The 22,190-nt window shown below is 43.1% G+C and overlaps 1 protein-coding gene across 2 annotated transcripts; it reads right to left on the bottom strand.

Annotated features, from left to right (window-relative positions):
* Positions 1-9,416: 9,416 nt before the first annotated feature.
* Positions 9,417-21,689, bottom strand: LOC147336411 (protein NLRC3-like). Of its 2 annotated transcripts, XM_086287051.1 has the most exons (3): positions 19,868-21,641; positions 18,183-18,359; positions 9,417-11,212 (listed from the first exon to the last, which is right to left on the bottom strand). In XM_086287051.1, the coding sequence occupies exons 1-3, from the start codon at positions 21,493-21,495 to the stop codon at positions 11,209-11,211; spliced, it is 1,809 nt and encodes a 602-aa protein (XP_086143177.1). In that variant the 5' UTR covers positions 21,496-21,641; the 3' UTR covers positions 9,417-11,208. The 2 variants fall into 2 exon arrangements, with proteins under 2 accessions (XP_086143177.1, XP_086143178.1); XM_086287052.1 differs by lacking the exon at positions 9,417-11,212 and having other exon boundaries at positions 18,179-18,359; positions 19,868-21,689.
* Between the last annotated feature and the right edge of the window lie 501 nt (positions 21,690-22,190).

Raw genomic sequence — 22,190 nt, 5'->3', positions numbered from 1 at the left:
ATTAAAATGCAGCTCAGATAAAAGTTGAACCAGAGACGGTGATGTGCTGGGGGAAGCAGGTGGAGGCTGATAGCAGCCAACAACAGTCTGATTTCCAAACAGATCAATAGTTAAGGCCAAGATTTCAAATGGCTGAGGTGCAGATGGAGAGAACAAGACTTGAGCAGCAAGACAGAGCTTCACATAAACTTCCAGACCTCCGCCTTTTCTGGGACAGTCTGAGAGCTAAATGTTAAATCCATCAGTTGCTACGTTTTTATCCAGTAAAGATTTGGAAAGTCTCAGAAACAACAACGATACCAGCACCGCTTGAACAGCCCAGATTCCAATCATATCCATGTCAGGAAGCACACGACGTGATGCACGTGTAACCCAGACAGTTTTTAACATCTGCTGGTGTTTCACATTCAGCCAGAGGCCCAGGGTTAGGTTGGATACCAGACAATAATAAAAGCATCGTTATTAGACTCTAGAGCTCGTTTATAGCTGACACCACATGTAGAGTTTAAGTTCACACAGAGACGATGACATTTTTCTAAAACCAGCAAACAATAAACAAGAAATGTAACAAGAGTTTCAGAAGAAGCTGTTTTACAGAGAAATGATTCCCTGAAGACAAAATTATTATTATCATCTTTATTTCTCCAGGTGAAAATTTAATTGAGATTAAAAATGTTGTTTTCAAGAGAGACCTGGCATCATGGCAGCAAGAGTCAGAAATACATCAGAATTCAAACAAATACAAAATAGGAAAAACATCCTACATAAACTTCATTTATGGTCTCCTCACAACAATGATAAGAAAAATAAACTGGGCCAATATGGCATGTTTGTTACTACAGAGACACACATGTTAATGTGATCTCTGGTTTCCTCTGAGTGGGAGTTATTATAACTGACTGTAAAAAGTCAGCACAAGGAAAATAAACTGCACCTAAACTTGGTTTATATCTGACCCAGACAGACTCCAGGTCATAACTTCTTACCTGAAGTTCAGTTCACCTGACACTCGGACCGGCGGCCGCCTCGGGTCTCTGCTCCTCCTGCCTCCCCTTTCCCTCATCCACCTGCTGCCTCTGTGGAAGCTCCGCCATAGCCACCACCAAACAACTGACTTATTTTTACACATCGACCAGCATCCGGCCAATCCGCCATCTTTCATTGTTTATACCGTTACAAAAAAATAAAAAAACATCATCAGCCCATAAAAACGAAAAATCACCATCAGTATGCCCGATGGCCAGTCCAGCTATGGTCGTGCCATCAGTTAACCCTTCACGTGGCAGCTGTGACACGCGTGCCCAGGGTTGCCGACCCCTGCTCTAAAGCATCTGATTTGGATTCCTGAGATCAAATATATTTTCCTTTGTGTTTGTTTTCTTCACATTTGTGGCTTTAATGTAGTGTTACATCCTGTTTGTTTGCTTCCATCTGTATACATGTCCAGATTCACTGTTATGTTTCTATTCTTACATTGCTGTGTGATCACTGTTCCCTCTGCTGACTGATGTGACCTTTTGTATCTCACACTGATACTTGTCATATTTGTATCTGCGCCTAAAAGATAAAAAGTTTTCCATGCTAAAACACAGCTCCACCTCCTGCAGTTCTCCCTCTGAACCACTAGATGTCTCTGTTATCTAAATGAAGACGTGCAGCACAGCAACCACAGCAGCGCTCAGATCACACGTGTCCTGTTATTATGTATAAAAGCATGAAACAGGTGAGACAGGTGGGATCAATATTAATGTTGTGGAAATATATGAAAAAGCAACAGAAGAGTGAAAACATTTCCTGTTTCTAGAAAGATCTTTCAGCTCACAGCTGCTCACAGACTGTATTTACAAGTGACAAACTGCAACTCTACAGTACATCTACAGTATATATCAAATATATTCTGTATTCAAATCTATTGAGTGATGTTTGAAAGTCTTTCCAGGTGAGTTTGATCCAGGAGGGTCTGAAGCCAGAGTCAGACAGAGACTGTGCAGAGACTGTAGAAGGACAGAGCAGCAGCAGAGCAGTCCAGATACACTGATGATCCTCTGTCAGATCCAGAGGGACACACAGGGATGATGCTGGACTCTACATTGTGTCTGACAGTGGAGCTGTTCTCAGAGCAGTTCACTCTGCAGCACTGACAGTCATCTGCACTTCTTCTCATTCCTCTGTCAGTCACTGCTGGATGAAGCTCTCCTCTCCACCTCCCAGTAACATGGCCCAGTCAGAGCGTCTCTACACACAAGCTGCTGCTGCTTCAACCTCTCTGGATCATCAGGACACAGCTCCTCCTCTCTCAGCACACACACCGTCCTGTTTACCATCATAGCCTCCACCTGCAGAGAGAAGAAGGAAGAGCAGAGGAGATAAACGAGTGTTTCCAGAGACTCTTCATCAGCTGTCAGTCAGTGATGCAGCACATCCAGTATAAAGAGCAGCAGGGACTTCAGTGCTGGGACTGTACTAGGACTCATTGTTGCTTCACTTTTTCTAATCTTTGGATTTTTATTGAAGTTGATGAAAATGTTTTTCCCTCCTAGTTTGAGTTTGGACTTTCATTCATTAGAAGAACCTTGGTGTGTCCACTCTGAGCTCTGTAGGAACCCCAACAACAAGCCCAACAATCCAGATGGACGGTTCCAGCTGTTAACTGGAGGAATTCCATCCAAACATCTGCTCTCACTAAATTCTTCCTCACCTACAGACTGTGTTCTTCACTGCTTTAAACTTGGAAACGAATGCAGTCATTGGTCTGCGTGCTGCTTTGTTCAGAGAGCTGATTGGCTGTTGACACTGTTTGATCAGAGCGTGTCAGCCGTTACCATGGTGACCATAAAGGTCAGAAACAGGAAGTGTTTGTGTCCAATCCTGAAGCCTGTCACCATTCTCCTCTCACAGCTTCACTGAGAAGCTGCAGCTTTACAGGAAACACTGGATCTTTGTTTCATACTGACTGTGTTTAGTACAATACTGCTGACAGCACCACCCACTCACTCCATCACTCTACTGACCTCAGAGTCTCCAGTCTGTAGTCTGGACTCTGCTGAAGATCAGACAGCTGCTTCACATCTGGATCCTTCAGGTTGTTTCCCCACAGGTTCAGCTCTCTCAGATGGGAGGGGTTGGACTTCAGTGCTGCTGCCAGATAATCACAGCTGATCTCTGACAAACCACAGCTCCTCAATCTGTATAAAGAATGAAAGATGTAAGTTTATTAGACAAAGTGTGAGCTTGAAATCATTCAGTGTTTCATCATCTGTTCAGAGCTGAAGAAGGTTCAGAATGTAGAAGTTTAGAAAATGGAAACTCCAAACAGCTGAAGCCAACAGGAAGCAGCTTCAAACAGGAAACTGTGCAGAGTTTCAGACTATATGTCCTGATGCAGCCAGTTGGATTTTGGAGATTTGAAACTCTTTTCTGTGACTAAGTCCTTGAATCATTTCTTCCAGTTGGTCCAACAAGACAGACTAAGTGTTGGACATGTGTTGTGGCTCCATTAGGGGAGCTTCTAAATGTGATGTGATGGCCCCTCTGGGTCTGTCAGGTCACAGCACTGAAGAGAGCTCAAACTGGGCACACAGTTGTTCCAGTCTGGCCCAAAGACTCTATACTGGGACTGAGGGACTGCTTTGACTGCTCCCACTGGGACTTTTTAAAGGCTCATGTTCTCACGTAGATCATCGATTTCTACTTACATTTCTTTCTGGGAAAAATGGGGATTACTTTGGAAACAGGAAGTATTTTCCCCAATAAGCAGCCCTGGATTAGTAAATCACTCCAACATGTTCTCAGGCAGAAGAAGCTGTCTTGTTATGAGGGAGAGAAGAAAAAGATTGAGGCACAGAAACTTGTTGAAAGAGAGATAAAGCAGCTAAAATCAGGTGTAAAAGTAAAGCAGAGGATGAGCTGAATAAAGGACACTCAAGGCTGGCTTGGAAAGGAATGAAGTCCATGGTGGGGATGCAGAACAAGGAGCAAAGATGAATGTGATGCTGAATCAGCAGAAGACTTGGACTCATTTGATTCCAGCTTTGATATCATTGATTTCAATGAAGAGCTTTGTGATTGTAGCAAAGGGCTGGTAGCTCTGAGAGTCCCACTGATGAGGTGTTTGTGTGGAAATCTCTTAGTGGGACCAAAGAGAGAAAAAGCCCTGGTCCTGATGCTGTGGGAGGGGAATGATTGAAGTGTGCTGTGAGGAACTGACTGGGAGATCTTCACACATTTTCCAGTCCTCCTTGGAACAACAGGAAGTTCCCAGCATATGGAAACAAAGGTTAAGTGTCCTATGGCACTCAGTGATGATGGTGCTGTGGCCCCACCACCTCCACCTCTTTGTAAAGGAACTAACTGTCATCTGAAGCTTCAAATGGAACTAAGACTTCCTCCACTAGGTGGCAGTGTCTGATGAGAAAGTGTTAGTGGAGCTGGCCTGGAGTCAGAAACAGGAAGATGCAGGATTTGGGCTGAAATGGGGAAAAGTGGTTCGCACTAGTGCCTTAAAGCAAGAAGGTTGTAGGTTGAAGCTTGTTGGCCTTTCTGTGGAGGTTGGATGTTCTCCCACAGTCCAATGAAATGCTGCTTAGGTTCATTGGTGCTTCTAAATTGGCTGTAGGTGTGGATGTGAGAGAGTGCTTCTCTGTCTCTCTCTGTTGGCCCTGTGATGGACTGCTCACCTGTGCAGGTGGACCACGCCTCTTGCCCTATGACAGCTAGGGCACAGGCTGCAGCCCTGTGAGCCTAAGCTGAATAAACAGTTAGCAAAAATGATCCATAGATGGCCTGAAATCCCCCAGTTAGCAGTTTGGTAGATAGCTATGACATGCTAATCCCATCCAGCAGCTGTATTCTACCTGTAAGCTGATCCCTGCTGAGCCAAAGCACTTTTTCATATACAAATTACAACCTTTAATAGAAACCTATTGGTCAGCATCTTATTAGCCTGCTGTTAGCTTCATTCCACAGAAAACTGAGAGAAACTAACAGAGTTGATAAAGAATAAAGAGAAATGTGCTGATTTAAAGCCTTTGAAGTGCTTCAGATGATCTCTGTCCACTTCTGTCCACTCATTCATTCATGTAAGCTTTCTAATGCAGCTTTGATCTTCACAGTCTGCTTCATGAAACTCATTCTAACCCTGAATGTCAGAGTGTTCCTCCTTCTCTTTCCCATCATTCATGCTGGCAGTGGAGGAGATTTGGATGTTGGACTGTGTTTTGGATGATGTGTGTATGTTTGTGTTGGACTGCTGTCTGTAAAGCAAACGCACATTTTGCTTTGGATTTCAGTGTCAGACAGACTTTAAGGTGCAATGAAGAGTTGGAGAGTTTCACAGTGAATTATCCAGTGGAGGATTTTTCTTCTTCTTTGAAGGTTTGAAATGTGAACATTGTTCTGCTGCAGTCAATGGACTAAACCAGAGAAGAAGAAAACAGACTTTACCATGAAGATCCTCAGTGTGGATCAGTATAATATCAGCCTGATGTCTGCAGTTTAGTGTCAGCACAACTTTCACATCATATTCATCTCAGCACAACTAAAACATGCTGACTGACCTCAGAGTTTCAAGTCCACATCCTGGACTCTCCAGGAAACCACACAGATGCTTCACTCCTGAATCCTGCAGCTTGTAGTTCAGGCTCAGGTCCAGCTGTCTCAGATGGGAGGGGTTGGACTTCAGTGCTGCTGCCAGATAATCACAGCTGATCTCTGACAAACCACAGCGACTCAATCTGTATAAAGAATGAAAGATGTAAGTTTATTAGACAAAGTATGAGCTTGAAATCATTCAGTGTTTCATCATCTGTTCAGAGCTGAAGAAGGTTCAGAATGTAGAAGTTTAGAAAATGGAAACTCCAAACAGCTGACAGAGTTCATACGCCTTTGTCAGGGTCAAATTCAAGCAAGACCATGTGAAAATTAAAACACATCATCCTAGGTGAACTTAAACACCTTTGTTCCCCTTTTGTTAAGACATAGAAAAGTACACCACACAAAAATACTGCAAAAGGAAACGGTCGCCTTATATACATAGTGTATAAACTCAAAATGCACATTTCACTTCAAATTAAGATTAAGGCTTTGAACAGATCACATAGTTCAGTTCAACATATAAGACTTTAAGAATGCACAAGCATCTACTTAAAATCTATTTAATTTATCATCCATGATATTATTTTGTACAATTCCAATGTATTTTGTTCATCTCCCTTAAATAAACAGGCAGTCTTAAAGTATGAAATATTCATATACAAACACATATAAATGTGTGTACTGTCTCAGTGGCTGATAGTACCCCACAGGCCTCAGTGTGAGCTTGAAGACATTTATAATGTTTAAGTAGTTTAATGTGCAGGTGCTGACGATAAACACATTTTCAATGAAAGCCGGGGAACTTTGGTAGCACAGAAACAAGTGGCTATTCTTTGTGACTATATGGATCACTCACAATACCATTATTTCACACAAAGGCACCAAATTAATACTCAAAAAAGCTGCAGCAATACACACAAATATAAACAGTACTTGGTGACAACTTTGCTTTTAGCCTTTAACCCTTCTTGACTACTTTTGATGTGGCCTCTATATTTTACCTTTAAAAACAGTTTATCTTGCCAATCTGTTATTTTCTCATTTTGACCAACTGTATCAGCACAATTTATCTAAATTCAGACAAAATTTAAAATACAAGTAGAAAGCGATATTTTGACTGTAAAAACCACACACATGTTTAACGAATCATCTTCATAACTTGAAATGCAAATAGAGATTGTACATTTTTAAAAATACGCACACGTTTTGCAAACAACAAAGTTATATGGTACTATTTACCAAAAAATGCAGCCAAGGCTCAGACGTTTTTCATATAATCATTTCAAACTATTTACAGAACAATCAGGTGTCAAACAATAGTTTGTGTCACTCTAACACATATGAGAACAGCACAGGGATAAACCTGCAGGTCTGACAGCAGGTGTGTCACTCAGCGTTTACACTGCAATCTGCCTTTGTTGGCTTTAAGGCAGCAACTGTGACGATCACTAGTAGAACTGACACACAAAACAAAACAACAGCTACACACTAAATACACAAGACAACAAACTAACTTGAGACCAAACACGGTAAACGTCACAAATCTCTCACGTATCAAAACTCTCTCTCTCTTTCGCTCACTCGCTCTCTCTTGCCGGTCACTCCTAAAACTTCCCCCTTTTGCTAAACAACCAAATGTCATGTTTCCATATCATTTTTGATTGGTCGACATGGTACATTTTCCCACCTATAGGGCTTTGGAGCGTGATGTCACGGGAGATGGGCCACGCCCCCTTCCGCCATGACAGTAGGCCAGCCAAAGGATACCATTTCAGCTATGGATCGTACGTGTTGTGTTGTCGGTTGCAACGTTAGATCACACGATCGTGAAGGCAAGAAGCTGGATAACGGGCTCTCTTTTCATCGTTTTCCATCCTGGAGGCAACGTGAGGGATCCCATGTATCCGATATTACTAAACAAAGACGTCAGGCTTGGATTGCAGCGGTGAGACGAGCGGATATCGAGTTCTCTGCAATCCCCAGCTTTTTGTTGGTTTGCTCACAGCATTTTCTTTCCGGTGAGTTCTAAATTAATTCATATCACTCTTGAAAGGCTTTTAGTGTGATTTTCAATGTGCTGAGGTCATAGATAATGAGATAAAACATGCTAATGTGTGATGCTGCAGAACCACATCATGTCGACTGAGTAGCTTATGATTTGGCATTATTGCAGGCAAACCAGCATATGAAATGGATGTAACAAATCCAGACTGGGCACCAACACTGCACATGGGGCATGACGACATACCTGTATCAGACTCGGACCGGCACTCAAGGCGTACGCAACGGAAGCGAAAAAGAGCACCCATCGGAGGTAAACAACCCCCCCCCTCTAAAAACATACTAAATTGCTATCACTGTACACTAATCCGCACATAACTTCCAGATGAATCACACACCTGTCATTGGAATATTGGTGTACATTTACCTTATGTCTAATTTTATCTTACAGGCTTTCGTTATGCAGCTGCAGAGTCTGAAGGTGTGCCCCGTGCAGAAGTGATTGATGAAGATCTGACAGAAGACCAACAGCAAAATCACAATGTCATGGAGGCAGTGGACAGCAGTTGTGTTGGACAAGTGGAGGTTGAGGTACCAGCTGCAAATGTGGATATACTGAAGAAATGTAAACCTTTTAAAATGATGACAGATTACAAACTCTCAGCTGTGTCTGTAATCAAACCTCTGTAACTTTGCTTCACTTCAGCAGCATCAGCTCATGTTCACATGTTGATTCATGGTTTGCTTCAGTTTTTGATGGACTGCAGAATATTTTGAAGGTTATCTGCTATAAAAAGCCAGAACAGGAAAATCTGCTTCATGTGTTTCTGTTTGATCCTCAGTGACTTTGACACAAAGGCCTCTGCTGTGATGATCACACCTCTGATCAAGTCTCACAGTGTCAGCTTTGTTTTTATACATATGGATATGTGCTGATAAATGATCAGAATTATAATATTTCCCACTGTCTGCTGTGTGCCGTGACCTTTGACCTGCTAAAGACAGTCAGCTGTGGATTATTCATTGTTGTGTCTGATACTTAGAACTGTGAGGAAGAACACTACACAGTTAATCAGGGTCCCCTCTCTCTGAATCAGGAAAGGTGGGCAGGCCGCGTGTGGGCCGCGGGCCATACGTTGAGTCTCACTGTTTGAAATGTGAACATTGTTCTGCTGCAGTCAATGGACTAAACCAGAGAAGAAGAAAACAGACTTTACCATGAAGATCCTCAGTGTGGATCAGTATAATATCAGCCTGATGTCTGCAGTTTAGTGTCAGCACAACTTTCACATCATATTCATCTCAGCACAACTAAAACATGCTGACTGACCCCAGAGTTTCAAGTCCACATCCTGGACTCTCCAGGAAACCACACAGATGCTTCACTCCTGAATCCTGCAGCTTGTTGTTCCAGCTCAGCTCCAGCTGTCTCAGATGGGAGGGGTTGGACTTCAGTGCTGCTGCCAGATAATCACAGCTGATCTCTGACAAACCACAGTCCATCAATCTGTATAAAGAATGAAAGATGTAAGTTTATTAGACAAAGTGTGAGCTTGAAATCATTCAGTGTTTCATCATCTGTTCAGAGCTGAAGAAGGTTCAGAATGTAGAAGTTTAGAAAATGGAAACTCCAAACAGCTGAAGCCAACAGGAAGCAGCTTCAAACAAACACAACAAGAGAAAAAACTCTGAATGTTTCACATTAAAGTCGTACATTTATCACAAAGCTCAATTATGTGACAGACATTTCATCCCATGTCAGTTTGGCCTCATCCTGGGCCGGATTATCCAGCACACACTCTGACCACAGGCCCAGGGGCCACGCACAGCTGGGCTCCATCCAAGAGACAGCAAACAAACCAACACAATAATAAAAAGCACCATGTGATCTTCTTACATCTTCAAGACAAACATAGTAAAAACATGAGCATATTTGTTTCCTGATAAAATGATGTGACAGGTAGAACAGAGTAAAGTGGTGGTGTTACTGTTAAGTCTAATTGTTGAATGTTGCCATTGTGTTTCTTAAATTTGTACAGTCTTAGTTCAAGCAGTAGGATCAAAGCCATTCCTTTGATCCTGACCACCTCTCCAACCACTCTGTGCTGGGGGAGGTTTTATTGTAGATACATCCTATCTGAAAGATCTGTTTCTTTTGATGTAAACTTCCTGGGTTTATGACCCTTTGGTCAGCAGGAGGTAACACACACACACACACACACACACACACACACACACACACACACACACACACACACACACACACACACACACACACTTACATACAGTGCCTTGTCTATGTAACCAAAGGGGGGTTGCAAGGGGAGGTGCTTTGTAAACTATTGTTTGAAGATTGTCAATAAAAGGCAGCGAGAGGAGGCCACCATTGGGGTCATTGTCGTGCTGGACACAGACGAGGCCTCCCTTGCGCAAGTAATGGATCGATCGACTGTCTTGTTTTCTTCATGATGAATAAGTCTCTAGAATTAGCGGGGTTTGTGGAAACACAGACCCAACATTTATTTGGTCCTTCGGAGCCGGAGCCTAACACATTGCATCCACCGAGGAGAGGGAGAGGACGCCACCGCAACGTCTGGGATGATTGACGTAAAGCCCTGGTGTTTTTGGCTTGCCACCAGGCCGGGAAGTTTGCTCCTGACCTCCCCTCGGGATGGATGACGATTGACGGGATCCAGAGGCTCTTCCCATGAACGTAAACAAACAGTGAGTACAGAAGGCCTTAGAGAGCGGCTACGGGCTGTGCGTTAAACGTGAGTCCGGGAGCGCGCTAGCCGCGTGAGAGAGACGCAGGCTTCTCCGCCATTTGGGGCGTAGAGAGTTCTCCGCCATTTGGGGCGTGGAGATAACCTAGGTTCGGCGTCTCCGCCGTGAAGGAGTCCGGAATCTCTGCCATTTGGGGCGTTAGAGAGTTTTCAACAGAGAGCGCTAGCTGTGCGTGCAGACGCAAGCGATAGGCCTATGTTGTGTGTGTGTGCGGGCCAGACGTGGTCTGCGTGAGTGTGGCTGATTGTTAATGGAGAATAAAATGTGTAAGTCTGCCTTAGAAGGAGATTTAAAATTTATGGAGAAATTTTTACCAGGCAGTACGCAGTATGTAGGTTGTTGGCGTAAGAAATGTGGATTTGAAGGGACATTAGTGGAAGTTCAGTGTAAAATGCTGGTAGAAAGAATAGCTGTAAGTGTAGCTGGTAAAACAGGTAAAGCGAAGCAGAGGAAGGAATTGCAGTTAGCAATTGCTAAGTTGTGGCTGGAGCAGGTTCAGAAGAGGAGAGAAGCAAGAATGTTAGCAGAAAGTAGAGCCAGAGAAGAGCGTGAGAGAGCAGAGGCTGAGTATGGAGAGACATTGGGAGAAGCATTGAGTCCAAGACAGACTGGGCAGGGTAGGAAACAGAAAGTAAAGTTAGTGAACACAAACGTTACAACTACATATCCATCCCTGACACAAAACAAACAAACAAACAAAAAAAACATATGGTGTTTCTGTAACAGAGTGTGAAGATGAAGAAAGTTTTTCTCCTGATCCAGTCCGTGAGTGTGTCTGACGTCATGGTGTGTGTGAAAGGTATCCAGCTGGGGCAGACGTGATTCTGCAGGTCACCTGCCCAGTGGACAAAAAGAAATAAAATAGTTGTGTGGATGAATGATAGCACGAAGAGTGTTTGGTGTTTCTAAGTCTGAAACAGCTGTAATGCTATTTTCTGTTTTGGAGAAAAGTACAGTTAAAGAAAAAAAAACAGAGAGAGATGTGTGTTGTTTTAAGCAGTGATGAGAATAATGAAAGTGTGATGAGAGAAGAACACAAAAACATACTGAAAATGCATTAACTATACTAACCCTACATGCATTTACACATAAATGATACTCATGAAGACCAGACAGCATCTTAAGCATGAGATTCTGTTTGTCATCTTGTCCAAGTCACTAGTAAGATGAAAGTGATACATAGACTAGTGGACTGAATATTATAGGAGGACAGATGGTTGCATCATAGATGAGAGGTCTTAAATGAGTGAGCTGAGTGAGCTGATTGTGAGTTTCTGGTGTGTGAAGAAGTTTTACCATGGCACACATTTAGTTACATGAGAACTAAAACTTATTATGTGCTAAGACAACAGGGTTATGCTGTATGTTGTGTGTATGGCTGATTGGATGAATGTTTGAGATTAAACTGGCTGTTTGATTTGTCTTTTGTTATTTAAGTTGAGCCTGCCAATTGGGTTGTGACGATTTATCCCCCTGGCATGAAGAACACGTGTCATGACTTAAACAAGGCCTTTCTTTCCTTTGATTTCCTTTATTTTCTTTCTTTTATTTTGTTACTTTCATGGTGCACTGAAAGTTTTGTTTGATGATCTCTGTTTGAGCACGATCAGAATCGAAGCGTCGTCGAGAAAACTGTTGCAAAGTGAGCTTCTCCAAAATTAAAATGGGCTCAGGAGAAATCCACTTATTTGAGACAAGTTCCTGTCCAAAAGGATTCAGCGAGAAAATCCAGTCTAAATTATTTTTCTTTTTGAAATGACGTTGTTTTGCTGAGCGTGGAAACGGATGCGACGATAATTTCCACAATTAGCAAAAGAAGGAATCACTGAGTGAATGAGTAAGAGTTTTAAAATAAATGGGAAACTGACTGACTGACAAAAGCTGACAAGACTGACTGACTTAACACCATTGTGTGAAGTCAACCCCCACCTGACAAAGGTGTGGATGTGTCTCTGTGTGTGTCTCTGTTGCAGGAGCAGAAGGAGACCACAGGAGGAAACTTGGGTCACATGACTATGTGAACTCTGAAAATTTAACCTTTTTAGTTTAAATTCTATGTCTGTGAATTTACCATGTGTGTGTCATTCACTACCTTGTGTTGCTCACAGAGATTACTGTGAGAAAGTGTGTACACACCTGCGCAGCGCTAACATTTACATTTCTCTTTACAGCAGATGGTTAATCATGTGATTTGATCATGTGGTTTACAGCAGGACACAACTTAATGATGTTTCTCTACCACAGGATTACTGAGATTTTGTATGAAGAGAACTGTAGTTACAGGCTATATGTTGATGATGAAATTACACTGTGTTTTTGAGAGAATGTTACAGGGAAGAAATGAATGCAGTGTGAGACATACTGTGATGAGACCATTGTTACTTTTTCCACAGCGAGTGTTAACTTTATGACTTTTCACAGCTCCTCTGGAATCTGGATGGCCGACACCTGACAACCGGGATGAACCTTGTGTTTGGCTAATGTTGTTTTTCTTTAAGAGTGCTTGTAAAGGATTCAGCACAGACAGACGAGTGACAATTGAACAGATGTGCAGTGGTTACAGAATAGTTACATCGGGGCCCATTATCTGACCACACTGTTGGGCTCATGGTGAGTAACAAACTTAAGGAACGTCACTGATTACAATGTGGAATGACGGTGAGATGTTAAATAATTTGGAACAAATTATGGGGAAAAGTAGGAGTTTAATGAGTTTAGAATAAACCTGCAATGATACTTGTCTCTGTGATGCTGAATACTTTATTACTCTTATGATCTATAGTTGGTTGCAAATGTGAAGTTGTTTTAATTTTAAGACTTTGTCTTCTAGGATACAGGAGCTGGGAGCTAAACAAGCTGAACATTTCAATGCTGACTAATGTTTTTACACAGGGTTACAGCTTGGAGTGAAGCTGCTCCAAGGGACAAACCTTGGAGATTGTTTTAGGGAGACTGTGCAACACTCTTGTACATGTCTCATTGGGGAGTTGACACATGGCGAAAGCCGTGTGGCGAGAGGAGTGTCATTTTTTAATTTGTAGATATCGTGAGGTGCCATGACGAGAAGGAGTGACTGAGAGGATCGTCCACAAGATGGAAGCTGAGGCCAGGAGAGAGTTTTCAGGAGGATCGGAGATCACCTTCAGCACAGAGAGCTGTGTTACTGGTCTTCCAAAGGATCGTCACGAGGAGACTTTGCACAGCAAATCTTAAATAAGATGAAAGAGTTTCGACGTTGACGTTAAGGAAGACAACTAAGCTGTTTGCGTGTCGAGGAGCCTGTGCCATCACCAGGGAAGTCTCAAATGTCCCAGGAATGGGTGGACCAAAGACCAGCTTTCCAGAGTCATTATTTTGTTTTAGGAGTTTTATTTTTCATTTTGTTAGACATGGCACAGTTGAAAGTAAAAGAAGACCACTCTAATTTGTCATGTGTTGTCATATTTTGATATATTTGATTACTTTTCATTGGTTATATTATATCGGGTAAAAATCACCCGGCATTAGTGATCGTGTTACTATTTATAGCGATAGTGTTCTAGGGTTAAATCTTCAGCAGCGTTGGAAAATGGAACCTGAGGGAGCGTGCCAAGCTCCAGAAAGTGACAGCGCAGAGGAGGTCCAGCGATGGACTTGTGGTTCTGTGAACAGCACAAATGCCAGGTGACTGTAAAATAACTAACAGCACTTTTTCCACAAGTGAAGCCAGTAACTTACTATCCTAAAAGATTAGCTCTAGTTGCTCGTGCTTTACCTCCATGCGTGAGATCAGTATGTGCAGCAGTTTAAGCTGTACAATGTTTCAATAGTTTATTTCACCTTTTGACATTGTTAGTTCCACACGAGGTAGATGTCTACTACTGCAGACTAAACTTACATTTCTGACACCTACAAGACACTTGTCTTTAATGTTACTCTCACAACCACACATATTACCATAAAGTGGTGCACAATTCTGAATCTGTCCAACCCTTTTTGCCAACGGAGGAGGGCACTTCTCATGAGTGTAGAGAGCGCGAGGAGAAGAAGTGTAAGCTGAGGGATGACTTAATAGATGTGCCACTCGTTGAGGGAAAGGTTTGGTTTGCTGATGGTTTGAGTTTTACAACAGCAGAGGGACAGACTAGAACACGTTTTACTGTAGCAGACAGTGAGAGAGAGTTATCTATGTAGGACAACTAGCATGTTTCATATTTGCTTGAGCAGCAGAGATGCTAGCTTTAACGGAAGTGTGTAAAGCTGTAGAGAGACAATATACACTGATAGGCAGTATACATTTGCTACTGTACATTTCTTTGTAGTGCAGTGAGTGAGACGAGGTGTGACAACCTCTACAGGGAAACCTGCAGAACACACCAAACTCTTGCAAAATCTGCTGGAGGCAGTGTTATTAACCAGTAGAATTGCCGTTTGTAAATGTGCAGCACACATGTGAGGGAAAGATCCAGTTGCATTAGGGAAAGTTTTTGCAGATAAGATCACAAAAGAAGCAGCTGTAGTTAAACATTGTGTTAACCTTTTATCAGTACAGCATCAGCAGACATGCAGGCCCACTCACCTACAGCAGGAAAACAGTTGTGACTTACAGAGGGAGCAAGCTTGCAGGATGATTTTTTATCTGTGTGATAAACCAGTACTGCCTGATAATTTGTATAAGACTGCTGCTATTTTGAGCCATTGGCTTTGCTATGTCTCAAACAGGAGGGAAATGAGCAGTCGTTATACTCATTCTAGGATTATTAAATACTTTAAAAAAAAAAAACTTTTGCAGGCAGAGAGAACTAATGGAATAGTAAAGTTAAGATTTAGGAAGACAGGCAGGACATGGTTAGACTGTATAGAATAAGTACATGAGGATTACTCCAACAGAGAATGGTCTGACTCTTTGAGATTACACATGTTAGAGCATTTAGAGTTCCAGTCTTCTGTAGTGATGATAGAAAAGCAGAAGAGAGAGCATATCAGCAGATTAGATGCTTGAAAATGTTTAAAAGTAAAGTAGTCATGAGAACAAATGATCTGCCAGATGATTCTGTTTCTCCGCAGGAGCAGAGTCTGAAGTCTGGAGATTGGATGTTGATAAGGCCATGGAGAGGAAGTGCTGGTCCAGTCTATGGTGGGAAGGTCCATATCGGATGCTGCTGACGACGACCACAGCAGTGAAGATTGCTGGAAGGAACACTTGGATATATCAAGCGCACTGCAAGAAGGTGACACACATCCAGGCCAGCTCGGAGTAAGTGGCAGGAAGACCGGGAACAAAGGGGGGGAAAGCCTCCAGGGCCCCTCGTCTCAATCCGGTGAAGAAACCAACTGAGCCACAGGTACTCATCAGAATGGCTGGGAATGTGCTGTGCATCTTCTTGTGCCTGTGGACCCTGAGTGGGATGACAGGAGCGCACTGGAACAGAGCAAACCACACCCAGTACCAGCATGGGTTTTCAACAACTACTGGTGGCAGTTTAAGAACACAACCGCTCACATAAAGAATGAGACCAATGGTTATGCTTGTGATGCCACTGGCTACACATTCTTCTGGACTGTGGCCCTATAGCATCACTGAGAGCGAGGCAGTTTGTCTGGTTGCTTTAGCAACACATCCGGGAACACTGCCAACTTTTCAACTGCTCTGAACCTGAATGGAAGGTTGATTCACCAGTAGCTGGGAAGGTGAACTGCTCTGGTGAGACAGACCTGCTCGTCTGACTGAAAGAATATGACTTGTTGCAGGACATTGAACAGCTAAACGAACTGGAAACAGGCCAATTGCCTATGTGTATGAAGGACAATGGATTAGCCCAAGTTGGAGATCAACCATGGAACATGGCAACATCACCTATTCTTTTGTCTTCTGCAAGAAGGATGTAAACAGAGAAGCCTTTTGTCTACATTACATCATGAACACTTGAGGTTTCGAGCCAAGAAGTTCAAAACAGCTTGATCCAATTTCCTTTACAAAGCTTTTTCTGTGGTGACAACAGGACAGGAGAAGAGTTGTAAATGCAGATAATTCACCAGTTGACTCTAACCCCCACAGGATGCCTACAGTGAAAAGATTTGGGGGGTTGATAGGAGTCATAAAGAAGGGTGTTGACCAGGCTGCAGCTTTGACGTTAGCTGAGAGCCATATGGACAAACAATAAAGTCAACTGATGCGTTTAAATACCTATGTCTGTATACAGTTGGATTGTAGTGACATATGATTTTTGAGAATGATGATTCTTCTTGTTTGACCTTTGACATTCAGTTGTTTACTTGAAGAAATACATAATGAATTGCACGACAGGAGTAGATCCGCCACAAGGCTGGATAGCTTGGTTACCGTCTGGTCCTTGGTGGCATCTTCTTTTGAAAAAATTAATTCCTGTTTTTGGACTGTTGATACTGATTTGCTTATGTATAGGATGTAGTTTACTGTGTATGAATGAAATCTATACTGACACTGTCCAAACAAAGGGTGCATAAGTTGAAATTTAAGAACAATGACAAAAAGGAGGGAAATGTTAAGTCTAATTGTTGAATGTTGCCATTGTGTTTCTTAAATTTGTACAGTCTTAGTTTAAGCAGTAGGATCAAAGCCATCCCTTTGATCCTGACCACCTCTCCAGCCACTCTGTGCTGGGGGAGGTTTTATTGTAGATACATCCTATCTGAAAGATCTGTTTCTTTTGATGTAAACTTCCTGGGTTTATGACCCTTTGGTCAGCAGGAGGTAACACACACACACACACACACACACACTTACATACAGTGCCTTGTCTATGTAACCAAAGGGGGGTTGCAAGGGGAGGTGCTTTGTAAACTATTGTTTGAGGATTGTCAATAAAAGGCAGCGAGAGGAGGCCACCATTGGGGTCATTGTCGTGCTGGACACAGACGAGGCCTCCCTTGCGCAAGTAATGGATCGATCGACTGTCTTGTTTTCTTCATGATGAATAAGTCTCTAGAATTAGCGGGGCTTGTGGAAACACAGACCCAACAGTTACAGCCTTTCTCCCCTCTGCTGCCGAGGCTGTTAGTCTCTCCCAAACTCAGCTACAGGACTTCCAAATGAATGAAAGCAGCAGAAGTGGCTTTACAAATGAAAGAGGAAGAGGAGAAGAAGAGGAGAGGGAGGCCACCCTGACCATCACTCCAGCTGAAAACATCACACTTCCATTAAAGTTGGTGAGGAAATGTTGAGCAGGATGAGCTGCTGGCTAATCTGGAGGCTGTAGCAGCAGCTCACAGTCACAGTGGATTTCCACTCATGAAAAAGCTCTGGCTGCTTCATTTCTCATCTCATATCAGAGACTTTAATGCTTCACTGAAGCTGTACTGTGATGCTTCCATATCCCAGTGAGGCCTCCATAATGATTTCAGCTGTTCTGTACACACACTGTGTGCCCTGTATGGCTCAAAGTCTCTGCAGCCTGTTTTTATCTGCTATCATCAGATCTTCATCATCCTCATTCACATCCCTCACACACTCTACAGCCTCGTCAGCACTGACTTCATCTTCACTGACTGATGGAGCACAACATGAACCTGTGGAGGCTGAAACACTGTCCTGTCAAACATCTCCCCGTCACCACTCCACTTCTGTCAGCCTTTAAATGAACCCTGCTCAAGTCTGTCACTTCTGTTTGGAGCCAAAAGGAAAAACTGTTGTTCAGTCGTTTGGAAAGACAACATTTCTGAAAGCACTCAAACTTCTTCACATTTGTCTTCAGACACATCCTGAACATTTAGGAACTAAAGAAAGTTTCAAACATCAAAGACCTGAAATATAGAAAAACAACAACAGCTGCAGTCAGTGAACTCACCTCAGAGTCTCCAGTCGACAGTTTGGACTCTCCAGTCCAGCACACAGAAGCTTCACACCTGAATTCTGGAGGTCTTTATTTCCACTCATGTCCAGCTCTGTCAGATGGGAGGGGTTGGACTTCAGAGCTGAGGCCACAACTTCACAGTGAGTCTTTGAGAGTCCATAGTTAGTCAGTCTGTGATGATAGAAAATATAAAATGTGTTATTATAAAAGCAGAAAACCTGCATTATAAACACAGACTGAATGTATATGAAGACAAAACAGAGTGAGGTCATAATCTGATGAATCTGCTCTTCACATCTGTGCTTCAGCTCCTCTTACTGTGTTTGACATGACACAACGATTGAGTCTCTCTCAGACCTGCAGACTTTTAATGAGAATCTTTGTTTGGCTTTAATCTGCAGATGAAGGAGGAAGATGGTGTCACATTTAGGCTTCCATAATGTCCACAGTCTGTCACTGAGATCTGATCCAGAGTCAGAGTGAAGACACACATTTGGACTGTTTCCTGTTTTGACTCCAGAACATTTTGAATGAGTTCAGCTCAGTGAAGAGTTCCAGCTGGAAAGATGATCTCTGTTTGCTACCTGCTGTCAGGTACGACTGTTCACGTCCACACGCAGGAAAAACCTGCTGACTGTTACCAAACGTAGCAGAAATCTCATCACTGGACAATAATGATGTAAACTCAGAGCTGCTGATATCAGATCTGATTTCAGGGGAACTAAACACAGAAATGATTGGCTCATTTTAGCTTTCTGAGCCATTATCTGCTGCTGTGTCGCTAGTTGGCAGAAAATGATTTGTATTCCTGTTCAGGGCTTCAGTGTTTATGAGTCCAGATCCAGGTGACAGCAAGTCACAATGATGTTACCTGTCTGTGTCCAGCAGCAGCCTGTATTCACTTTGAATATTGTTATAACCTGACATGGATCAGTTTGTCTTTGATTGGTTTGTAAATGTCACTGTTTCCATTGGACCTGAGTGACGTACAAAGACAGAGAGGGAGAGAAAGGAGAGAGAGGATGGAGACAGCAAAGAGAGAGCAAACACAAACAGGTGAGAGTGGACAGGTGACCAAGGTCAGCAACCAATCAGAGAGCTTCTGTTTGACCCACAGTCACTGATGATGACTGCACATAACCAAGCAGTGTGTTACTCTGATATCAAATATGGATCCTGCTCTTATAATAATGATCATCAGATGATATTATTGTGTTATTTTGTAGCTGAATACGATGTTTGTGTGATTATCAGTGAAAGAAGCAGTGAGGAGGATGGAGAGAGAGAGAGGACAGAGGGTGAAGTTAGAAACACTAAAAGGATTTTTCATGGATTTCATGGATGATTTGAGTGATTTCCAGCAGGACACTTAAACATGTCAGTGGACGTCCTAAAGAACATATTCACTGATATGAAACGTGTCATTGAACAGGATTAATATCAGTGGAAACATGGTGGAAACAGCTGTGACTGCATGGATGTGACACACTTCAAATCTGTTCTCCACTCTTGGATTTGGGATCCATGGAGCTGCTGCTGAGTCTGTACAATAAAGGAATGGTGTGGAAGGTTGCAGCGTACGGACACAAACACTTTGTGGTTACAATCTGATTTTATTTTCAAAATTAAACTACTAACCTACACTGATCAATGATGTTAATGATCACATCTGGACTCACCGAGCCTTTCTGCAGTTCCTCACAGCTGGAATCAGTCTCAGTCGTCCCTGCTCTGATGTGTTGTACTTCTGCAGGTCCAACTGATCCAGAACCTCCTCTGACATCTGCAGCAAGAAGGACAGAGCTGAGCACTCGATCTCAGAGAGTTCCTTCTCTGATCTGTTCTCTGACTTCAGGAACTCTTGGATCTCCTGAAATAATGAGAGGTGGTTCATCTCCATCAGACAGTGGAAGATGTTGATGCTTCTGTCAGGAGAGATTTCATCACTGTTCATCTCCTTCAGGTTGTTGATGACTCTCTGGATGGTTCCTGGACTGATCTCTGTCTGACCCAGCAGACCTACTAAGAGTCTCTGGTTGGACTCCAGACAGAGGCCATGAAGGAAGCGAACAAACAGGTCCAGGTGGCCATTTTTACTCTGGAGGGATTTATACATGGCTCTCCTCAGAAATACATCAAGTGATTGGAGATCATCGTCATCAAAAAGACTGGAAATCATCTTGGTGAAAGATTTTGGTTTAAGGAAGTTCTTCAGCACCTTTGTCTTCCTGTTGGTGTGACAGTGGAACATGTAGACTGCAGCCAGAAACTCCTGAATGCTCAGATGAACAAAGCAGTAGACTGGTTTCTGGAAGATCAAACACTCTCTTTTGAAGATCTCTGTACAAACTCCTGAGTACACCGAGGCCTCTGTCACATCCAGACCACACTGCTCCAGGTCTTCTTGGTAGAACATGATGTTTCCTTTCTCCAGATGTTCAAACGCCAGCCTCCCCAGCTTCAGAAGAACTTCCCTGTCAGCCTCCGTCAGCTCCTGTGGACTCGTCTCACGTCCCTCATGGTACTTGTTCTTCTTCCTCTTTGTCTGAACCAGCAGGAAGTGTGAGTACATGTCAGTCAGGGTCTTGGGCAGCTCTCCTCTCTGCTCTGTAGTCAACATGTGCTCCAGAACTGTAGCAGTGATCCAGCAGAAGACTGGGATACTACACATGATGTGGAGGCTCCTGGATGTCTTCATGTGGGAGATGATTCTGCTGGACAGCTCTTCATCACTGAATCTCCTCCTGAAGTACTCCTCCTTCTGGGCGTCAGTGAAGCCTCGTACTTCTGTTAGCCTGTCAACACATGTAGGAGGGATCTGATTGGCTGCTGCGGGTCGGGAAGTTATCCAGACGAGAGCCGAGGGAAGCAGATTCCCCTGGATGAGGTTTGTCAGCAGCTGGCTGACTGATGACTTCTGTGTGACATCAGACAGCAGCTTCCTGTTGGTGAAATCCAATGAAAGTCTGCTTTCATCCAGGCCGTCAAAGATGAACAAAAGCTGAGAGACAGCCAGCTTCTCTGCTGTGACCTTCTGTAATGTTGGATGGAAAACATGGAGCAGCTCCAGAAGACTGTACTGCTCATCTCTGATCAGGTTCAGCTCCCTGAATGAAAGCAGAACCACCACACTGACATGTTGGTTCTCCAAGCCCTCTGCCCAGTCCAGAGTGAACTTCTGCACTGAGAAGGTTTTTCCAACACCAGCCACGCCGTTGGTCAAAACCACTCTGATGGGTCTCTGTTGGTCAGGTAAGGCTTTAAAGATGTCCTGGCACCTGATTGGAGCGTCATGGAGGGCGTCCATCTTGGAAGCTGTCTCCAGCTGCCTCACCTCATGTTGGGTATGAACCTCTTCACTCTGTCCCTCTGTGATGTAGAGCTCAGTGTAGATCCTGTTCAGGAGGGTTCTACTTCCTGTTTCATCACTTCCTTCAGTCACACGTTCACATCTCCTCCTCAGACTGATCTTATGTTCATCTAAAACCTCCTGCAGACCAACATCTGCTGAAAGAAAGAAAAACAATGAGACTAAAGAGAAAGAAAACTCTTCAATGTCTGAACAACACAAGAAGTCCAGTTTTCAGAAATGAGTCCATCAGCAGACAGATGTTCAGTCTTACTTTGTACACAGCTGCTCTGACTGGCTGTCTGCAGTCCAGCTCTGCTTCTGGATCTTTCTCCACACTGTGCAGAAGCTCTGATGGTGACACAGAAAAGTCACAGTGGAGATACTTCTGTCCACCTTTGATTAGACTCATTATAAAAAGGAAAACAAAGTTTGAACACAGTCATGTTTCCAGTTCACTGACTTACATTTATTCCATGGACACTCACTCTAACCTGAACCACAGCTACAACCCAACATTGTTGAGGCCTCATCTCCTCCTTTCCTGACTGTAGAGGTTAAATATGCAACAACCAACAAATAAAAGAATTTGGTTCATTTCAAAGAAATTCACACGGTGACCAAGTAAAGTAACCGTAGTAAAGGAGACAACA

This window comes from Aulonocara sp. 'chitande type north' Nkhata Bay, linkage group LG3 (assembly GCF_057382095.1).
Source record: "Aulonocara sp. 'chitande type north' Nkhata Bay isolate Kocher_YH1m ecotype deep benthic linkage group LG3, A_spYH_male_GT1.1, whole genome shotgun sequence".
NCBI classification, from domain to species: domain Eukaryota; kingdom Metazoa; phylum Chordata; class Actinopteri; order Cichliformes; family Cichlidae; genus Aulonocara; species Aulonocara sp. 'chitande type north' Nkhata Bay.
The sequence above is the reverse complement of the archived record's forward strand: the minus strand, read 5'-3'. Positions and strand labels throughout refer to the sequence as shown.

Bases quoted from the DNA above. Each gene is read 5' to 3' on its own strand.
- LOC147336411 (XM_086287052.1), bottom strand. From the start codon at position 21,495: ATGGACGCCCTCCATGACGCTCCAATCAGGTGCCAGGACATCTTTAAA. The intron at 18,360-19,867 runs GTGAGTCCAGAT...CTATCATCACAG, and splicing joins AGGAACTGCAGAAAGGCTCG to ACTGACTAACTATGGACTCT.